The sequence below is a fragment of the Gastrolobium bilobum genome, unplaced genomic scaffold (assembly GCF_033153095.1).
Source record: "Gastrolobium bilobum isolate Gb01-03AN ecotype WA unplaced genomic scaffold, APGP_CSIRO_Gbil_v1 utg9675, whole genome shotgun sequence".
Taxonomy (NCBI): domain Eukaryota; kingdom Viridiplantae; phylum Streptophyta; class Magnoliopsida; order Fabales; family Fabaceae; genus Gastrolobium; species Gastrolobium bilobum.
Window position 1 is genome coordinate 4,228 of NW_026897381.1, and position 22,571 is coordinate 26,798.

The following is a 22,571-nucleotide window of genomic DNA, read 5'->3' on the forward strand; positions in this document are numbered from 1 at the left end:
TGAGGAGTCAGATCAGATCTATGAAAGACCTGATCTGATCTCCCTTCTCCTAGTGTGATGGAAAAAGTCAGAATGAGATATGATAGATTGGATCTGATGTCTGAAATCTGTCAGAATGTGAAGGCCCCTTGTCCTTTTATAATTTACAAATTACAACTGAAAACTGACATGGGCGCTAAAACTCTCATTTCTGGACGTTTTAGCGCTCAACCTTGACGGATGCCCAACTGCTTTTAACTGTCTTGGGCGCTAAAACGCTCAGTTTTGGGCGTTTTAATGTTCAGGCGCTAAAACGCTCAGTTTTGGGCGTTTTAATGTTCAGCATCAGCATCTTTTGTGCAACAGGGAGCTAAAACGCTCAGTTTTGGGAGTTTTAGCGCCCAACACTTAGAATTTTCCCATTCTTCAGAATCTTCTTCCTTCTCTCTTTTGCTTCTTGAGCTTCATTTTCCTACAAAAACAATGTAAATTTTCAACATAAGCTTCAGAACTTGTATTTGAGAGATTTCCAGGACATTAACCTCTTTTCCATCCATTTAATCACACAAATTGATATTAATTCATGCTTAAAAACCTGATGAACTAAGGGTTCATCAAACGCCATTGCTGAAGAAGAAGAATAACATGTAGGGTAGGATTCCTATCCCCTTTACAATGAGAAACTCTTGTGTGAGACCCTTGTCTAATCCATCCGTTTAGAGAGTGAGGTCCTCTGGTTATTGAGCCAGAGAGAATCCTTTTGAATCTCATTATTCATAATGGAAGTTTTCTAGACATGGTCTAGTGGTCATAGTCTTCACATCGAAGAGGTTTTCAACGTTGAAATTCTTGGGGTTATTTTCCTCTGTATCTATGTTTTTAATTTGATTTACTGTTGCTGTTTACTTAAGCTTTTGCAAGCTGACCTGGTGAAGACTGAACTATTGACATAGAGGCCACACTGTTAGGTGCTGGGCTCCAAGACACGACACAAACAACGATGGAATGAACATTGAGAACTCAAACAACACAAGAATCACTCGATTGCACATTGACACAGATGATGATGCAATTTTCCCAAAGTCATCCAACTGGTGCTGTTTATAGCCTCACCACATTAGTTGATAATGGGCTAAGTGAAATGGATATAAGTGGATAGACCCATTAACCTAATGCCTTAAGGTATTGGGTTGAGACATGATATCGAACCCACTTGGTATGGATATTTAGCTTAGCCTATTGGTGATGGTCCCCTGCCACGTGCTCCTCTTAGACCCATCTGACAGTGGTATTAGAGCCGGTTTAGGCTTGAGTTAGCCAGATGTTTGGCTATGAGGTGGGTTGAGTACTTATTCCCTGGGGTACTCGATTGAAGAGGATGCATATCAATATTGGGTTTCACACTTGAGGGGGAGATTTTGAAATATTCAAGTGTGATGAGTCCTACTTTGGTTGATAATAGGCTAAGTGAAGTGAATATAAGTGGATCGACCCATTAACCCAATGTCTTAAGGCATTGAGTTGAGACATGGTGTCAGACCCATTTGTTATAGTTCGTTTAGCTTAGCCCATTAGTGGTGCTCTCCCACTACGAGCTCCTCCTGGACCCGCCTGACACAACTATTTCTAGGAGAAGTATGCCATAGTGAAGAGTTGGCTTTGTCTTTTGGACTAATTGCTACACCTGAAATTGTGTCAATACGCGTTATGAAAAATCTCTGTATTTGTGTTGATTGCCATAATTTTGCTAAGTTTATCTATAAGATTTATGGAAGAGAAGTGTCTTTGAGGGATAAAAACCAATTTCATCGAATTTTTGGAGAAAAATGTTCCTGTGGCAATTACTAGTGACAAGATCTTGATAGAGCACTCAATGAACGTATAAAGTGCAATAAAAAAGAGGGGAGCAATTTAATGGTAGTGTGCTATTCCACCAAGAAAAAGGGTAAACAAAGCAAAATTAGTCAACGAGGTAAAAGATCTAGGTTTTAGGAAAACTAACGAATTTCTATAAGCAATAAACATAGAGTTGATTTAAGATTGGTGTTTAACTTGATCATATGCAAAGTTATCCCGTGAACATGTTCAAACATTTCAAAACCAAAATTTTGAAGGTCGCATCTTTCTCATTTGTTAAGGAAATTCGTCATACGATATATGTAAGGAAAGCTTGTAATATCTAGTTTCTATTGGTACAAATTTTGAACACTCATATCTTTCGTACATTAGCAATAAATATTTAGAGTTCAATTATCTTCCTTTATTCCTCTTTCATCATTCTTTTTATTTATTGTTTTAAAATAATTAATCATAAAAAGTAGTAATAATAATAAAATAGACACAGTTTAAATAAGGTGTTCACGTTAACCATAGGGAAAGATGTATAAAAGACAATTAATTATTTCAAGACATTGCATAATATGAAAAAAAAAATCCAAAATCATAAAGGAATAAACTAAATTTAACCCTAAAATCTTTTTGTGCAAAATAATACACAAGGAAGAAAAATATTACACATTTATTAATATGTTAATTCTCTTTCATTTTATATTTTAAAAAAACGAAATAATGCTTTTATGTAATTAACAATATGCTAAGCAGTGTTTTAAAACCCCACTCGGACCCCCGGGTCAATCTTGACTCCTTCTCTCTGAGCGTTAAGGTCACTAGTTAGACCTTGCATGCACGTTGATTCCTCTGACTCCCGAAACCCGACTGGATTTCAGTGACTCCTAGGTCATAGGAGTTAGGGGGGTCACTGCGTGTTTTTGTTTTAAAAAAAATTCATACGATACGACATCGTTTTGTGAAAAATAAAAATAAAGCTGCTAACCTAAATCTGAAATCTGAAAGTGAAGAACAAAATCAAATCTTCTCTTCTTTCCCATACGTTTTTACCTCGGTGGTTCCTCCTCCTCTTCTCCGCCATGATGGCTCTTCTCTTAACTAATTCCCTATTTTTATTGGTTACTTTATCTACTCTGAGCATGTTTGGTGGATTAAGACAATAAGGCCCTGAGTTTGATGATATAACTCTTCATTAACTCCATTAGAATATGTGTTTTATACTTTGACATTTTGTTACTTTGATTAGCTTGTGTAATATTCACTTGTGGATGTAATTGATTGAATTATGTTAAATATATTTTGAATCTTTGATTATTGATGATTTGATTTTTTGAATTTTTCATATAGGATATATATTTAAATTTTTTTAATATATAAAATCGGGTCAGCGAATTAACCCCGTGACCCCTGACCTCAGCCGAGTTAATGGTCGGGCCGAGTTTTTAAACACTGATGCTAAGTAGTTTTAACCTTTAAATTATTATTTGATGGGCAATCCTTTCATATTGATGCAAGCATAATGAGTCTTAAGTATATTGGGGAGTTTCCTCCAAAATCATTTAACTTCTTGTATTTTTTTTATCGCTTACCTCTCTTGTGATTTTTTTCCATCTATTTTACCCTTAATGCTATTATATATTGTGTTAGTTTATTCATTTTCCCCCTACGAACAATAGAAAAATACAGGGAAGGAGAGTAATGTAACAGCCCATTGTACACCGATATTGTTAACATTGATTATTATATTAGGCGAGTAAACTTTGCGGAATTCATTTATAAAAATGCGAGTAAACTTTTTCCTTTTTATTACGCGAACATTTAAAACAATAATAAAGCGTAATAAATAAAAGCTGTGACCGTAACTGATAACTCTTTGCGGAATAATAATTTAAAATGCCTAGATATCATATAACACTCCTCACAAGTCACTAAGGGGTTCCCATAAACCCACTTAGCTAAAATCTCACTTTTACGTTTTTTATATACCCGAACATGGTTCGGTAATTTAATTACTGCGGATAAACCGCATGACGCAAACCTCTCATCTTTTAGTATATTATTCTAAACTTAATTATATTTCTAACAAGCTATCACACGAGTCATAAAGTTCTTGTTTGCTCCAGATATCACCGTTTGAAGTTGGACAAGCAAATCTGCCAGCCAACCTCAAACAGGGCTCCAAGCAGCCCTCACTCTATCAATGATTCTGGAAAATTCACCAAACTAATTGCTCTCAAATTGTTATACAGTAAACTAGACACCTCAAGCTTCAATTTGACATATCATTCACTTAATTTGACCAAGAAACGAAGCGGGAATAAATTTCCCAAAAACTGCCAGAAACAGCCCCAAGTGCAGGGGCGTCTGGAGCAGTCCGTGCTCTCTTGCTTCTACAGGACAGCGTCGTTCTCCTTTAGTTCTCAAATTTTGACACAAGATATTTGACATCTCAAGCTTTGCAATGGTGTATGGCACGTCCCTATTGGATCTTTGTGGAGGGAGATATGTTCTCCCAAAGTTCACCCAAATTCTGTCAATTTCTAGAAATTTCGCCAGAGTCTCCTTTGTTTTTCCAATAAATCCCACCTTTAAAGGTGTGTTATCTAGCCTCAAATGTATCTAATTAACATGGGTGGCACTCAAGAACCAGCAATGCCTTGGTGCTCTTACAACCCTTCACAAATTATTTCAATGAGCTCACTTTACAACTTAACAATTTCAATATCGATTCTTAAATCATTTCAATCACATTAATTCCTTTGCATGCATTTCTTTGGTATAAAACATAAATCAAATCTTAGAAAAGGCCTATTGTCCTTTCATCATATACATGCTCCAATATTACACAAGGTCTTCAAATTACAATTTACAATGTTTCTTTACAATATTACAACAACCTTAAAGAAACAACATCAATATACAATATAAATCCTCCAAAACAAAATGTGGTAAACATAAGCTAAACTTAGACAAAATATGGCATGAACATTGATGATACAATGCATAATCCTAACTCTACATACAGTTTTCATGTCCTAAGTCTAGCCTAGGCCCAATGACCACAAAATGCAAAATGGCTCTATGTCCAATCTCACCCTACGAGCCTCTTGCCCGCCGCTCCAACTCTACTGGCACTACCTGAAATAAAGTCTCCAAAACGGGGTGAGATATACGAATATATCTCAGTAACCCAGAGGTTCTGGAGAATACTCCACCCAATAGCTCACATGGATGCATATCAAAAACATAATACAACATTAAAAACGGGATAAAGCAAGGGATTTAGGAAGTAGGGAAGCATAGGGAAACAAAATACGACGAAGCTGAAATGGTCAATACCAAAGCCACGCAACATCTGGCCTATTGGCTTCGGCATATAGCCTACGGGTTCAAATCCAAGGAAGTGTTCCTAGAACATCAACCAAGGCTCCCTCCATCCATATACACCCGAGACTTCCTCGTGTGCTCCTCTCCGGATGACACTCCACGACCCCAGGTCATCTGGAACTCCCTCATGGAGACCTATCTAGTGAAAGTTCGTAACGCCCGAAGGCAAACTGTCTACTGGCCAGAGACTCTGTACATCCTATGTACCACTAAACATACAACAATGCATTAATATGTTATACTACATTACAAACATACACCTCCAACCACTACGCTCAACGGGCATGGTGGAGCACACACGGGGATCAAATCCTAGTACAAGGGATTACCTTAATAATCTCCTCCGCTTGATAGCTCCCAACCACAGTATCACCAAGCTTGGTTTACCAGAAATGCCTACACATAGGCCATTTCCATTCCAATATCAACCAACCAAGATATATGCAAGTTTATCAATTACACATGCATAGGTTCAAGACTACTTACCAAAATTCCTTTGGTCCAGGACTAAAGGCAACCCACCAAGCTCACAGTTCCGAGTTTAATTACGCGGGAGGAAATCTACAAGGATCATCAATACAAGGTGCAATCTACCAAGATTACAAAGCAACAAAATTCTCCCCTCCCCCCTAGCTAGGTTCGGCCATTCTAGGCTTAATTTACAAAATATTTTTCTTATTTTATTTTAATTTTTCTTTAGCATCTCAATACTACCACAACACCATTTTAGGTCCCGCAATATCATTTTTTCAATTATTTTCTTCTAGGTCCACTGTACACTCTCACACACTCTAAGTAGTTTTCCTTTAATTTTCATGCATAAACTCATCACACAACACCTCCAAATACCAATTAACACTACAACACATTAATCACATAATTTCACAACATGAAACCCCCTAATTTGCTCACTTGGCCGAAATATTCATGGCCTCACACCAAGGGATGTCCAATTCAATTTAACAACTCCACACATCATACAATCCTACTTTTAACTCATACAACCACTCAACAACTCAATTACACAATCCTACAATCAATCCAATTCACAAAGTCATGGAACCATGCTCAAAATTTACGAAGTTATAATTCAATTTTCACCAATAATTTTTATGACATTAATCACTCTAAAACATCATTCTAAGCCATAATTGTCTAATACACAATTTCTATTTGAGCTCTCTAACTACATCAGTCATACAATTTAGCTCTAAGTCACAAATTTTAAAACTCATGATTCAATCAATGGAAAGTGTTAAAACTTAATCAAAATCTTGGTCTAGGACTCCTCCATAACATACTAAAGCATTGAGGGATTTAAACCACTCCAAGAACACAAATCTCTTCACTTTTTCGTGGCTGAAAATGGCAGTTTCCTCTCAATGTAGTGAGTTTCAAGGCTTGTGGATGGTATGGTTGTGTCCGGATGGTCGTTTACTTGAAGTTTGATGACAAATTTCGTTGGATTCGGTGGCTAAATCATCAAGAACCAACCAATTTTCTCCCCTCTTATTTTGGTGAAGCTCACAGTTTTTTGGAGAGAGAGAGAGGTTTGAAAATTGGAATATTCCACTAAACGTCCATAATTTGAGCTTACAGTTTTTTTGGAGAGAGAGTTTCTAAACGTCCATTTAAGTGAGGTGAGTCCCACCGCCACCTCACACGATTTCAAACTAATTTAAATCTCTCGCCTATTCCACTAAACGTCCATAATTTCATAGCCTATTTAGAAACTCTAATTTTTAACATTAACCATTGTCCTTTAATTTCCCTTGATCAGATGAATCCGGAGTTTTCCGGTCGTTCGGAGAAATTGCAGTTTTAAGCTGTTATGCGCGTCGTGGGCACACTTCCCCAAACACACTAATTTCCATCAATTTTCGCTATAAATCATATTTCTGAGTCCTATGTACCATTTATAACTTATATCCAAACCTAGAGCACAAAATTCATTCGACATGCTTTACGGTGCAACTGTACCGCGATATTTATACCCGGTAAAAATACTATTCACCAAATTTTTAGAAACTTGCCTAACCACTCAATTTTTCGTTATGAATCCATTTCCAAGGTTAGTTTTCCCATTTGAGACCTTATACTCAATTTTACTTTCCTAGGGTTACGTGTTTGGCTAATTACCGTTTTACCCTTCCTTTGTATTTTTACCTTAATTTTAGGATTTTCACTAATCCTACCCTTTAATCCGTATATAATTTATTAATATATGTTTTAGAAATGCGAGGTGTTATATTCACCCGTCCTTTTTGAAATTTTGTCCGCAAAATTAAATAATACATGTCCGCTAACTCAGGATACAGCCGGAGAATCTCATCCTCATGTTCCCAAGTATTCAGGTGTACGTCCTTCGCATTGAATCTTTAGCATTGGAATATTCTTGTTCTAATCCTCTTTTCACTGCGGTCAAGGATATCTATAGGACCTACAGAAGTCTTCAAGTTCTCTTGAATTTTAATATCATCCGGTATCACCACATGTGATTCATCCGGAACATAACGCCACAGCTGCGATACAAGGAAAACATCGTGTAGATTCAAAAACCGTGGGGGTAAGGCAAGCTGATAGGCCACGAATCCCACTCTTTTCATTATTTGATAAGGCCCAATAAACTGAGGACTCAGCTTCCTCACACCCAATGCACGACCAACACTCGTGACCGGAGATAATCGCACAAATACATGGTCACCTTCTTTGAATTCCAGTGGTCTGTGTCTATCATCATAGTAACTTTTCTGCCGATTCTGTGCCTGTTTAAGCTTTTCTCTGATCATTTCAATCTGTACTGTAGTTTCTTGCACAAAATCCGCCCCAAACCGCTCTTTGTCACCTACTTCAGTCCAACAAGTAGGAGTACGACATCTTTGTCCATACAATGCCTCATATGGTGCCATGCCCATACTGGAATGAAAACTGTTAGTATACGAGAATTCCACCAATGCCAAGTACCTATCCCAAGCAGTACCCTGCTCTAGTGTTCAAGCTCTCAGCATATCCTCAAGTGTTTGTATGGTCCTCTCAGTCTGACCATCAATCTGCGGGTGATACGCAGTGCTCAGCCTGAGCTGAGTGCCAAAAGCCTGCTGCAAGCTCCCCAAAAGCGCGAAGTAAATTTCAAGTCCCGATCACTGCCAATGCTAACCGGTATCCCGTGGAGCCTTACAATTTCATTTACATATAGTTTTGCTAACTTCTACGTAGAGAAGTCCACTCGCACTGGCAGAAAATGTGCAGACTTCGTAAGTCTGTCCACAATAATCCAAATTGAATCGTAACCAGCCTGAGCCCAAGGCAACCCAACAACAAAATCCATAGAGATGCTCTCCCATTTCCACTCTGGTATATCCAGTGGCTGAAGTAAACTAGTCGGTTCCTGATGCTCTATCTATACCTTTTGACAAACTAAGCACTTTGATACGTACTCAGCAACATCCTTTTTCATCCCAGGCCACCAGAACTTAACTTTCAAATCTTGATACATTTTTGTAGCACCTGGGTGAATAGCATACTGACCCTTATGGGCCTCAACCATAGCCTCCTTTGCTAGCTCCTTAGGCACAACAATCCTATCATGATATAACAACAATCCATGTTCATTAACAGATATGCCACTCTGGCCTTTCAAGTATTTGATACTGTCATTTCGTATCTGAGTTTATTTAATTTTCTCATGTAGCTCATTCTCAATCCGTGTCAACTCAATATCACATATTCTACCTGGAAAGAAATTTGTTATTTTAAATCTTGGAACTGTTCAATCACTTCATTATCCCACATCAGCAGCTGAGACAAACTGACAGTCTTCCTACTCAAGGCATCTGCTACCACATTAACTTTACCCGGATGGTATTTCAGCTCGAAATCATAATCTTTTAGAAATTCAACTTATCTTCGTTGTTTCATGTTCAGCTCTTTCTGACCAAACAAGTGTTTCAGGCTCTTATGATCACTAAACACCACAAATTTCATCCCGTATAGAAAATGCCTCCAGATTTTCAAGGCAAACACGATAGCAGCAAGCTCCAAGTCGTGCGTCGGATAATTCTCTTCATGAGGCTTCAAATGCCTAGAAGCATAAGCAACCACCTTCTTATCTTGCATCAACACACTCCCAAACCTTTCTTGGAAGAATCACAATACATTTCAAACTCACCTTCCGGATCGAGAAGGGTCAATACCGGAGCAGTAGTTAACTTCTCTTTAAGTGTCAGAAAACAGTCTTCACATTCTTGGGTCCACACAAAAGGAGTATCCTTTCGTGTCAATCGGGTCAACGACAATACAATAGCAGAAAACCCCTGTATAAACCTGCGATAATAACCAGCAAGACCCAGAAAGCTCCTGATCTCAGTCACAGTCTTAGGTCATTCCCAGTCACTTACCGCTTCAATCTTACTTGGATCCACAACAACACCACTTGCAGAAATCACATGACCCAGAAACTGCACCTCAGATAACCTGAATTCACACTTAGATGGCTTAGCATACAATTTCTTATCTTTCAACACTTGCAAAATTGTCCTCAGATGCTCCGTATGCTCTTCTTTACTTTTGGAATAAATCAGATTGTCGTCGATAAACATTATCATAAACTGGTCCAAATACAATTTAAAAATGCGATTCATATAATCCATGAACACCGCAGGGGCATTAGTAAGCCCAAAAGGAATCACTTGATACTCAAAATGTCCGTATTTGGATCGGAACGCCATTTTAGGCACATCCTCCGTCTTAATCCGGATCTGGTGGTATCCGGACCGGAGATCAATTTTAGAAAATACTCAGGCACCCCTCAACTGATCCAGCAAATCATCAATCCATGGCAACGGGTACCTGTTCTTAATTGTAACTTTTTTCAGCTGCCGATAGTCAGTACATAATCTCATGCTACTGTCCTTCTTTTTCACAAATATTACCGGTGCTCCCCATAGAGACACACTCGGCCTGATAAAATTCTTTGCAGATTGCTCTTCAATATGCTTTCTCAACTCAGCCATCTCTAGTGGCGACATCCGGTATGAAGCCAAAGAGATAGGTCCCACACCAGGCAACAAATCAATCGAGAATTCAATCTCTCTCTCAGGTGGAAATTCTGGTATCTCATCAGGAAATACATCAGCAAATTCGTTAACAACCGGAATACTTGAAATTTCCAACTCCTTATCACCAACCAATCCACCCAAGAGAACATAACCCAGATCACCAGCCTTCAAGGCTTTAATAACTTGACAGACAGACAGATAAGGAGACGGACAAACAGAGGGTCTCTCGTGAGATAGTATCAACCTCTTTCCACAGCAATAAATCATTGCGCGGTTTTAAGACAACCAGTCCATATCCAAAATCAAATTAACAGAGGCCAGGGGCAAGATAATCAAATCAATAGTGTAACCCCTACCTTCGTAGACAAACCCAACCTCTTTACAAATAAAGGAGGAATCACTAACCTCTCCTGTAGCAGTAGTAATACGCATAGGGAGAATCATCTGTGTTACCCTTAAGCCCAATCCCTTAGCAACATATTCCTCCACGAACAAATGTGTCGCTCCCGAATCAAACAAAACAGAAAAATCAATATTAGAGATGAAAATTATACCTTTAACCAGATTCGGTGCCTTCTCCGTCTACTGCGCATTGGTAGTATACACGCGTCAAACTGTAGGAGCAGATGGTAAGGCCTGCAGATTCGCAGCCTGCCCAGTGTTACTATAACACTCTTTGGCAAAGTGTCCAACTTTACCACACTTGAAGCATGAATTAGGAGCCGCAGTACAAGGGCTCCTGTGGGACCTCTTACATTTTTCACATTGAGGAGCGAAATTCCTGTCATTATAACCACCCTTCTGACCACCACCTCTCTTAAATTGACCAGGAGGTTGCCTTACCTGCAACCCCTTACCCCTGTTGTTATTATGATGATAGCCACCTCTATTATTATTACCAGAAGGACTATATGTCCTCTTGATCTCTTGCTCTCTTAATCAACCAACATTAATAAGTCACATATATACTAAAATTATGGATATGGACCAGACTTCATTTTATGTATCCCTATCTTGGAAACTAAAGAATAGTCTTCTCAAACTCATTGAATTAAACAGTTGGGAGTAAAGATATATACTTACTTGAGAAGCTATAATCAAACTCGAATTCCCATCACATTCATCAAAGGAAATAAGGAACACAATGGCTAACTCCAAAAAGCTTTCATTTCTGATTTTCACAATCCATGTCATGCTCCAACTCTGTTTCTCCTCTGCACAAGCTGTGGTGAAAGGAGGATATTGGTATTCTGATTCTGGGCTTGCAGCATCTGACATTGATTCTTCCTATTTCACTCATCTTTTTTGTGCATTTGTTGACCTTGATAGCAACACCAACAAAGTCACCATTTCTTCTTCCAATGCACCCTTGTTCTCAACCTTCACCCAAACCGTTCAGCAAAAGAACCCTTCAGTGAAAACCCTTTTATCCATAGGTGGTGGTGGAGGTCCTTCCCTGGCAGAAGCTTTTGCTGTAATGGCTAGCCAAGCCAGTAGCCGTAAGTCCTTCATAGACTCTTCAATAGTAGCAATTGTTCGTAGATAAGCAAGTACCGCAGAACCCCACTAAAAGTGCATGTGCGCTGAAAATCATCAAGAAATAATAAAAATCGTACAGGAACATAACTTGAGGCGGTATCTACGAACAACAACCCCCCCAACACACGCATGATCAGGGCGCGTGTATACATAATGCGTTGTTGCTCAGTGGCATTATGCCCAGCATAGACACCAAATTCCTCATGCAAACAACAGAGACTCATCCCCCCACCACTTAAATCTCGCACTGCTGCCGGCTAAATCCCAAGATATCCACGAATCAGCTGTCGCCAATTATGTTGTCCAGCCCTACCAGAAAAAACATGACCATCTGTCGGCAAGCCCAATAGATGATGAACATCCTCCGAAGTAATGGTCATCTCACCGTGGGCCATATGAAATGTCTGTGTCTCAGGGCGCCAACGCTCAACGAGAGCAGAAATAAGCGCATGGTCAATCTGGAACAATAAATACATGTGATGTATCAAAAAAAGTATTATTACAAAAACTTGTGAACACAATTCAACAAAACAATATATACTTACGTCATGGTTGCGCAGCCGCGCAACGTGGAAGAAACCCGCCTGCCTCAAGTATGGATGAATCTCCTGAGGAATGTGCATAGGATCGTGTGTGGCCGCCATCCTCACATTAAGTCATCGATCTGGCGCACCATTCCACACGTATGTGGATATGTGCTTATCTTGTAATGTCAAGAGAGACGGGTCAATAGGCCCGGGTGTAATCAACCTACGAGGAGAGTCGGGGGATCCGGGAGGTGTGGGAGCATGGTCCTCATGGGGCGGTGAACCATGTAGTGACTCAGGTGGGGATGCCATGAACCTATAATAAAAAATTTACATTTTTATCCTATAATTTTTTATTAACGCTACTGATAAATTAAATATAGATACAAAACGTAATTACAAATTACGATAATTAACAATCCCTAAATAATATTAAACTAATTATTGTAATTAACATTAACAATGTCTCTTATCCTATAATTTGTTTATTAATAAATACTAATAATCACAACAATATTAAAAAAATACTACCCAAATTACTAATTACAATAATTTTAAATCGTAAAATTTACTTATTCTACTAATTTATATGATAAAAAATAATTAAATTTTGATCCTATACTTTTTTATTAACAAATGCTACTAATTAAAAAAAATTAAATTTAATTGCAAAATCTAATTACTAATTACGATAATTAACAATCCCTAAATGATATTCAACTAAATATTAGAATCCACATTAACAATGTCTTTCATCCTATAATTTCTTTATTAATAAATCCTTATAATCACAACAATATAAAAAAACATTACTATCCTAATTACTAATTACAAAAATTAACTCCCCCAAAATTTACTTATTCTACTAATTTATATAATAAAAAAATAAAAAAAGACTTTTATCCTATAATTTTTTATTAACAAATGCTACTATTGAAAAAAATTAAATTTAAATACAAAATCTAATTACTAATTACGATAATTAAAAATCCCTAAATAATATTCAACTAAATATTAATATTAACATTAACAATGTCTTTGATCCTATAATTTCTTTATTAATAAATCCTAATAATCACATCAATATAAAATTATTACTATCCTAATTACTAATTAAAAACATTTACTATCCTAAAATTAACTAATCACAACAATAAAAAATAATTACATTTTTATCCTATAATTTTTTATTAACAAATGCTACTATTGAAAAAAAATTAAATTTAAATTCAAAATCTAATTACTAACTACGATAATTAAAAATCCCTAAATAATATTTAACTAAATATTAATATTAACATTAACAATGTCTTTGATCCTATAATTTCTTTATTAATAAATCCTAATAATCACAACAATATAAAATTATTACTATCCTAATTACTAATTAAAAAAATTAACTAGCCTAAAATTTACTTATTCTCCTAATTTATATAATAAAAAAATAATTATATGTTTATCCTATACTTTTTTATTAACAAATGCTAATACTAACAACAATATCAAAATTAAATACTAAACTAATTTACTAATTCTAATATTTAACTACAACACAAAATTAACTTATAACTACTACAATACACATGCTGATAATTAAAAGAAAGAAATTAAATATAAACTAACCTTGCAATGTAGCTGTGGTCCGCGGAGAGAGAGAGTTTTGAGAGAAGAAAAGAATATTGGAAAGAAGAAAAGATGAAAGTGATGGGTTGGGAGTGGGATTATATAGACCCACCGTTGTACATATCCCGCTTTACTGACAAGCGTGAATAAGGAGAAGCAGCCATGCGTCCAACATGCATCAGGAAGTCGTACGATGTGTACCATTCTAGCTGGTCTGACCAGCGCGAATGGTGGGAACATGACACGTAGAGAACTTTTCAGTGTCTGATTGACAAGCCATTCTAGCTTGTCAGATAAGCGAGAATGAGGCTCCATGGTTGACCGCCACGTGTCATCTTACAATATCGCTTGGTGATGTAGCGGGATTGCGACGTGGCATTTTGGAAAATTTGAAATGAACCGTGGCATACCGGTAATATATTATTCAAAGTGTGTTATTTTGGTCAAAGTCCCGTAGGATGTACCCTAATATGGTAATTGAAGTTTACCTTCCGTACAAATGGCGTCAATGATCTTCCAAGATTTCTTAGGCTGACCAAGAGGTTGCTTTTGAAGATCTTTTAAGGCTAGTTTGAAGTTAATCCTCCATAGGCCTTTGATGGAACAAGTTCAGAGAGGGATTATATCTACAAAATACCCAGACGCTCAAGTCAGATTTTATATAAACAAGTTATATAAAAGATGATGATTAGTTTGTGTTTAGAACATTGATATTTATAATAGGGGATGAACAGTTTTGGAGCTCCCCTTAATTGTTCCCCGCAAGCGGGTGAAGCGACAAAGTTTTCCTATTTGTTGGAGGTGTAAATGGCTTAAGATATGATTACTAAAAATATCAGTGCAACTATTGTTGACTAAGAAATATTCTTGAATATTTTCTTTATAACGAGGTATTTTATATGTGGACTGTTAGATATTTTGTGTACAAAACGTAATATATCATTCCAAAACATATAGCAAAAAACGTAAATAAGAAGAATGCATAAGCGAATTTTTCTTTTATATTCAAGTCTAACTCTTCAAATCTTTTTTTTTTTTTTTTTTCAACTAGTAATATATATATAGACTTAGAAAACTAGTGGTTATGATTTTGGAATTGTTTTTCACACTTTGAATGGTGGGATAAATTTCCAACTATGCATTTACTCCAACGATATATTTATTATAAGTCCACTTATTTCTAATTTTATGATTTATCTACATAGTCAGCTTCTCTACGCCCAATACGAACAAGTTTTTTTTTTTTTTTTTAATTTTATGGTTACGGTTCTTTTTGTTTGTTTATTTTTCAATGTTAAGTCCTTTCACTTCACATCCTATTCAATTTTTTTTTGAAAATGAGGGAAAGAAATCCTATTCAAATTTAGCGTATCTGTGAAACACTTATTCAGCAATCAGCGCACTGACAAACATAACAATCATATCTTATAAGGGAAAAGCAAATGTTATGCAACAGTAAAATGATTTACTTTCCTGCAGAGACTTCCAAATTTGTGTTTTGATATTTCATTTTATTCTATTTAAAAATTATGATGGCCCCATTGGTTTTTGTGTGTAACATGATGGCACTAAAATTCTGCAAAATGACAATCGTTTAACCCATCTTATAATTCTTATTCTCAACGTTAAACTTTACAGAATAACCAAACCTGTTCCATTGTAAAGTAGCATTCCCAGAAATCATTCAAGATTCCCTTCTTTCCACAACTTCATCATCAACATCATCATGTCCTTAAACGTCTTCACCTTTTTCCTCTTTGTCTTCTTCACACCCATTACTTGAAACCCTCACATCACAATGCCCCTGTTCTGCTAAACTCATGCAATGATCTTCCCACTGTGAAAAAAGCCCATGCCTTTCTCATTGTCTCTAATGCATTGGTGTGCAGTACCAATTCCACTGCTTCAAAGATCCTCACCTTGTATGCACAGTTTCATGACCTTGACAGTGTCCTTGGTGTGTTCAAAACAATGTTAGAGGATAAACCCAATACAACAATGTGGAATTTGGTTATAAGATCCCACGTTGATTTGGGACTATTCCATTCAGCTTTGTCAATTTACAAAAAGATGAGACAAATGGGTGTTACTCATGATACTTTTACTTTTCCAATAGTAAACCGAGCCTTATCATCCATCAGGATAGATGCTGTGTATGGAAAAATGATCCATTGTGTCGCAGTTCAAATGGGTTTGGATGTGGATTTGTAATTTTGTAATACCATGATTGATGTTTATGTGAAATGTGGGTGCATTGGTTACGCTCGCCAATTGTTTGATGTAATGTTGTACAGAGATGTGGTTTCATTGACGCTGATGATTGCTGGATATATTTATGAGAGACATGTTAGAGTGGCTTTTGATTTGTTCAACAAGATGAGGATGGAATTGGAACCAAATTCGGTTACTCTTATTGTAATGTTGCAGCCATGTTGTGCTTCCACAACATTGAACATGGGAACTCAAATTCATGGGTATGCAGTGAAGAGTGGATTACTAATGGATTGGACAGTGAAAAATTCAGTTTTGAGAATGTATGCTAATAAAGGGAGCGCTGAAGAAGTTGAACTTTTATTTTGTGAAATGAACAGAATGGATGTGGCTTCCTGGAATATTTTAATTTCCTTTTATTCCTCGGAAGGAGACACGATGAGAGTGGCTGGTTTGTTCAACGAAATGAAGAGCCTAGAAGTGCATTTGTGGAACATTGAGACCTTAACGCTAGTTATATCAGCATTTGCAAAGTCTGGTAGTCTTTCTGAAGGTGAAGGAATGCACTGCTTAGTCATAAAATCAGGGTCTTCTGATGATGTTTTGCTGACTTCTCTTCTTGACTTTTATGCCAAGTGTGGGAAATTGGAAATATCAGTTCAACTGTTAAGAGAAATTCATTTTAAAAGTAACATCACTTGGGGTGCTATGATGTCAGGTTTCATTCAAAATGGTTCATTTATGGAGGCCATAGTTTTATTCCAACAAATGCAAGCTGAAAATCTTGATATTGTCCCTGAAATTTGGAGAAATCTACTTGATGTATATGCGAACCTGGGAGTTCTGAAATTGGGCAAAATGGTCCATGGTTATCTTATAAAGAACTTGTTCAATGGACCTGTAGAAGGTACTGTACAACTGGAGACTTCTATCTTAAACATGTACATAAGAGGTGGTAGCATGTCTTCTGCTAGAGCATGTTTTGATAGGATGCCTGTCAAAGATGTTGTAGCATGGACAACAATGATTGAGGGACTTGGCTCCCATGGTTTTGGTTTTGAATCCCTTACGTATTTTAGTTTAATGATGGAACAAAAAGTGCAGCCGAACACCGTCACCTTCTTGAGCTTACTTTCTGCTTGTAGCCACTCTGGTCTTGTCAGTGAAGGCTGCAATATTTACTATTCTATGAAATGGGGTTTTGGTATTGAACCAGCTTTGGATCACCATACTTGCATTGTGGATCTTTTTGGTCGATGCGGAATGCTTAAAGAGGCCTTAGCCATAATATTGAAAATGATAATTCTACCTGATAGCAAGATTTGGGGTGCTCTTCTATCAGCTTCCAGAGTTTATGGAAATAAAAAATTTGGAGAATATGCAGCACAAAGACTTTTGGAACTAGAACCTGATAATGCAGGATACTATACTCTTTTGAGTAATGTAAAAGCAAGTGTTGGAAGATGGAATGAGGTTGAAGAATTAAGGAGAGTTATGAGTAAAATGGATCTCAAGAAGAAACCAGGGTGGAGCTGCATTGAGGTAAAAGGGGTCATCCATGGATTTCTTTCTGGAGATATATCACACCCTGAAGCAGAGGAGATTTATGAGGCATTGGGTAGATTGAGTAGAGTAACACAGGATTTTGGATAACATGTTTTAAGCAGTTCTAAAGGGCATTTAAATCTACTTCTTGGCTCATACCAGCACATTCAAACCAGTGTCAGGCAAAGCACTGCAAAGCCAAATCCTAGTTCTTCAGCGAAGAAAATTGAACAATTTGTGATTGTTTCTGTCCTTTTTTTTCCAGTAGTTACTAGAATATATCTTGATATTCGATTTCAATATTAGTTCTCACCTGTTTCTATTACTTCTATCCATGTATTCTGAATTTAGGATTAACAATTTGTTGCAGGAAATCATATATGGTTTCCTACATGTCCTTCCCCCATTTTTAAATGAGTGATATACTATTAAGTTCTGCTTCCCTGAAGAGAGTAAGTGATAATAATATGCTGTTTCATAAGTTAGTTTGTATCTTTTAATTTACACACCCTCCATTTAATACAAAATTTCGTCTGGTCAAGCATTATTGTAGCATCCATTCTAGCTGCTTAAATGTGTTGCTTTCTGTTAAAAAAATATAATATAAAATTTTTAATATAACATTAAACTTTTGGATTGAATTGAAGCTCGATATGAACCCTGCAATGAACACATAGTAGCATATGCATGGTGCGTGAAGCATATAGCATGACCATGCACAGATAGTTGTAACGAATAGGAGACATGCAGTTAGTATGGATAGTTGCAACTGTTAGGTGTAATACTTGACGTAGCTAGTGGGTTGGGAGAATAACAAACCGAGTTGTATTCTTGATACGATGGTTGGTACCATAAATAGAATTGTTTCATGTAGAAAGAACTCACTGAAGTATTACTTCAGAGTGCGTTTGGATTCACTTTTAAAAAAAGTTACTTTTATGCCTTACTTATTTTAAAAGTGCTTCTTATAAAAGTTAAGACTATTTAGGTTTTTTTAAAAGTATTTATTTTTTGAAAAAAAAAAATTCGCTTTTGACTTTTGTTTTTTTGAGAAGTTAAAATTTTTAGTTTTGAAAAAAGTAAGTTTTTGACTTTTTTATGACTTTTGCTTTTTTTAGAAGTAGTATCCAAATGCACTTTAAACTAAAAGTGCTTTTTTTTGAAAAAAAAAATAATTTCTGACTGAAAAAAAACTCATCCAAACGGGCCCTTAATCCATGAAGGAAGAAGCTTTCCACACGCCACGGCATCCATTTTTCAAAGCTTTGACGTATACATTTTTATTTTATTTTATTTTTTCATTTTCGTTGAAATTAAACTTTGATTCATACTTTAATTTAATCCTTCTCATATCTTGATATGTACTCTGATGTAATATGTTTGAAAAAAAATTGTAACTTTTATATATATATATATGAGGTAGGATCCTTAGACACCAGTGTCAAAATTCAAATTTGACACCTCATCTGAGAGCCGTTAGATCAAAAAAGATCAACGACTCTGATTTGCAAGCATATGACAACATTGATCTTTTTTATCTAACGACTCTCAGATGAGGTGTCAAATTTAAATTTTGACACTAGTGTCAAAGGATCTTACCTATATATATATATATATATATATATATATATATATATATATATATATATATATATAAGATAAGATCCTTTGACATCTGTGTCAAATTTGAAGTTTGACACCTCATCTGATAGTCGTTAGATCAAAAAAGATCAACGACTCTGATTTGTAATCATGTGACACCATTGATCTTTTTTGATCCAACGACTCTCGGATCAGGTGTCAAATTTCAAATTTGACACCGGTATCAAAAGATTCATATATATATATATATATATATATATATATATATATATATATATATATATATATTGAGTTTATTACAAGGACAAGAAAAATCAATTGAGTTCATAGAGCTGAATTCAACGGCTTCGATGAATATCTTATCACCATATATATTTTTATCAGCATGCAGCATCATGACGCACGACCTTAATAGAATATCCATCTCAATTACGGTGTATATATGAGGGGTTTTATAAGAGTTATGTTGTAGGAAAAGTGATTGTGTAATGTTATAGAGATTCGTTTTGCGTGCCTTAATTTTTTATTTATTTTTTTGTTTTAAAAAGTGTGGGCCCCACAAAATGTTGTGAGTGTAGGAAAATTTGTTGTGTTATGTTAAAGGATAAAACGAAAACCCATATATGAGAGGTAACGAAGTCCAAATTAGTCTAAAAACATAAAAACATAGAAATGGTGGAAATGCAGTGTAAAAATGTAAATAAAAACGGTGCTTAGTAAAAATGGATAAAAATACCACATAGAAACATAAAAACAGTAGAAACGCAAGTTTTTACATTTTTTACCGTTTTTACTTAAACTTAATTTTTTTTCTTAAAAAAAAAACCTCTTTTCTATTTTTTTAAATTCAATTTTCTCTTTTTGTGTTTTTAAACTTGTCTTATATAGTTATGTGACTTGTATCTTTTAAGGTTTTAATGTTTCTACAGTGAATGTAGATAAGTTATCTACATTCGCTCTCAAAATGACGTCTTTTTGGATTGAAAAAATAAAAAATTATAATAAAAAAGACTATTATAATCCTGAAATAAATTATAATTATAAAAATACCTTAATTTTCGCCTCAAAACGACGTCGTTTTGGGGTTATTGTAGATAAGTTATCTACATTAACCGCAGAAAAAGCGAACTCATCTTTTAAATATGAAATTATTTATTAAATTTTGAATAGTGACTTATGTGATTTTTTTTTGGGTTTACATCTCTCCAACCACTTGACGTCTAGGAGTCAAATAGTTACCATATATATAGGTGAAAATATTAAATGAGGGAAATTATAATCATACAATGGGTGAAAGCATTAGATATGAAAAATCATAACTATACATCTGTCATTGCTAGATGTCAATCTGCCAGAGAAATAATTTTACCTTTTTTTATATGCATATATATATATATATATATGTATATATATACATATATATATATATATATATATATATATATATATAATTTTGTATCTTGATCTTAAGTAGTAAAATTTTTATGTTTCGTGTCGTTTCTACGATTTACATTTTTACTATCCCTTCCGTTTCTACGTAGAAACTCTATTTCGACAACATTGGTCCCGACATAAACATCATAAATAACAGGGTAGAAAAACGTGTCATGACCCGCAAAAAATTATGTAAAAATACGGGTCATGTTTACTCGCGAGATAGAACGGGTTGTGTACGAGTTTGAGTAAATAATACGAATTAGTATCATATTGTGTCATGGGTTGATCCGCAGGATCCGTATGTCAACCTGCAAAAATATTTTTTTATCAAAAAAAATAAAAATAGTTGAAATTTTGATAATTTTGACATATCCTATTGCGGGTCACATGTCAACCCACATATTTTATTCAATTTTTATCTTTTATTTTTATTTTTTTTAAAATTATATATTCAATTTTTGTGACTCAGTCCGTATAAGCTGCAACAAGCGGCGAGTCGTGCCCGATTTCAATTTTTTGACCCTGAGCAAAAACATGTCATTCGTCGGATAGTTTGACCCATGGGTCAAACTTGACATGACAATAACTTGATTCGCCAACATATTTTGTCACCCCTAATAAATAACATCAATCAAGTTAGTGAGAGATGTTCTGGTCCCAACAAATACTAGAATTATTTTATGGGATAATAACTTCTTCTGTTGCAGAAGAAGTTATCTCCCTTCCAGGAGACACATTAAGTGTGAGACCACTAGAAGAAAAAAAAAATCAAAAGTGGCGCTATTGATGGCTCAGGAGAAAAATACTTGTAAGTAGTGTTTTTTCCTTATTTTATTGCACATTAATCAAAATGCAGTGATACAAGAACAATTGAGCAAATACTAAATGCTTATCTTTACTTGAAGAACTCCATAACCCAGAAGCCAGAGACAAAGCAAACGAATCTGATGCCACTAAATCCAGATCCTAATGCCAATTCCATGAATTCTTGTTGCGTTCGCTCTTTCCCATTTGGGGTTTGAGTGATCATTAAGAGGTCATCTTTGAAAGCACGCCAAGCAGCAGCTGTACTCTCAGGTAAAGCAGGAAGAATTGAGTCAACAACAATCACTTTTCCATAATTGGGAATAGCCTTATGGCAATTCTTCAACAACTTCAAACAGTGTTCATTACTCCAATCGTGAAGGATCCACTGAAAAATTTGGTACAGAAAATTAAGCCATGACCTTAATAAATCATAGAACGTTACATTTGTTGGCTGTTTGCATTAAAATATTTGATGCCTGATGACTACTTAAATTTAATTAAATTTTATATGCACTAAGATCCTTTCCGATATAGATATAATAAAACTATTCGTGTAATTTTTTCAATCATTTTAAATTTTCGAGTTTTGAAAAAGTTGTTTCCCAACATAGTATCAATAACAACTTAAATTTACTTTTGGAAGAGTTGTTGATTATTCCCTATATACAAGTATATACCCATGTGTAAGTTTACTTTTCAATAAAATACTTGCACAAGTCACCTTTAATTTCCGAACACAAGTGTTTATACTTAAAAATACAAGAATAAATCACCAAGCTTGTGAATCAACTAGTAAGAGATTATTCTAGTTTTGTTATGGATCTGAGCAAGATCCATATTCTCGGAAGGCCCAGACGACATAAGCCCAAAGGTAAACTTTATAAATAGGAGATAAAGACCACTGGTATGATTGATCTCTCTTAAACCTATTTTACGCAATCACACAGCACACACACCACCCCCTCTTGGCTAAGGCCGTTATATCGTGTGTCGTGATTCGCTGCCCCCA

General features: G+C 35.6%; 1 protein-coding gene across 1 annotated transcript; it reads left to right on the forward strand.

Annotated features, from left to right (window-relative positions):
• The first annotated feature begins 16,183 nt into the window (after window positions 1–16,183).
• Window positions 16,184–17,824, forward strand: LOC133306480 (pentatricopeptide repeat-containing protein At1g11290, chloroplastic-like). Its single transcript, XM_061506808.1, has one exon. The coding sequence runs from the start codon at window positions 16,184–16,186 to the stop codon at window positions 17,822–17,824; it is 1,641 nt and encodes a 546-aa protein (XP_061362792.1).
• The last annotated feature ends 4,747 nt before the right edge of the window (window positions 17,825–22,571 follow it).

Bases quoted from the DNA above. Each gene is read 5' to 3' on its own strand.
- LOC133306480 (XM_061506808.1), top strand. From the start codon at position 16,184: ATGATTGATGTTTATGTGAAATGTGGGTGCATTGGTTACGCTCGCCAA.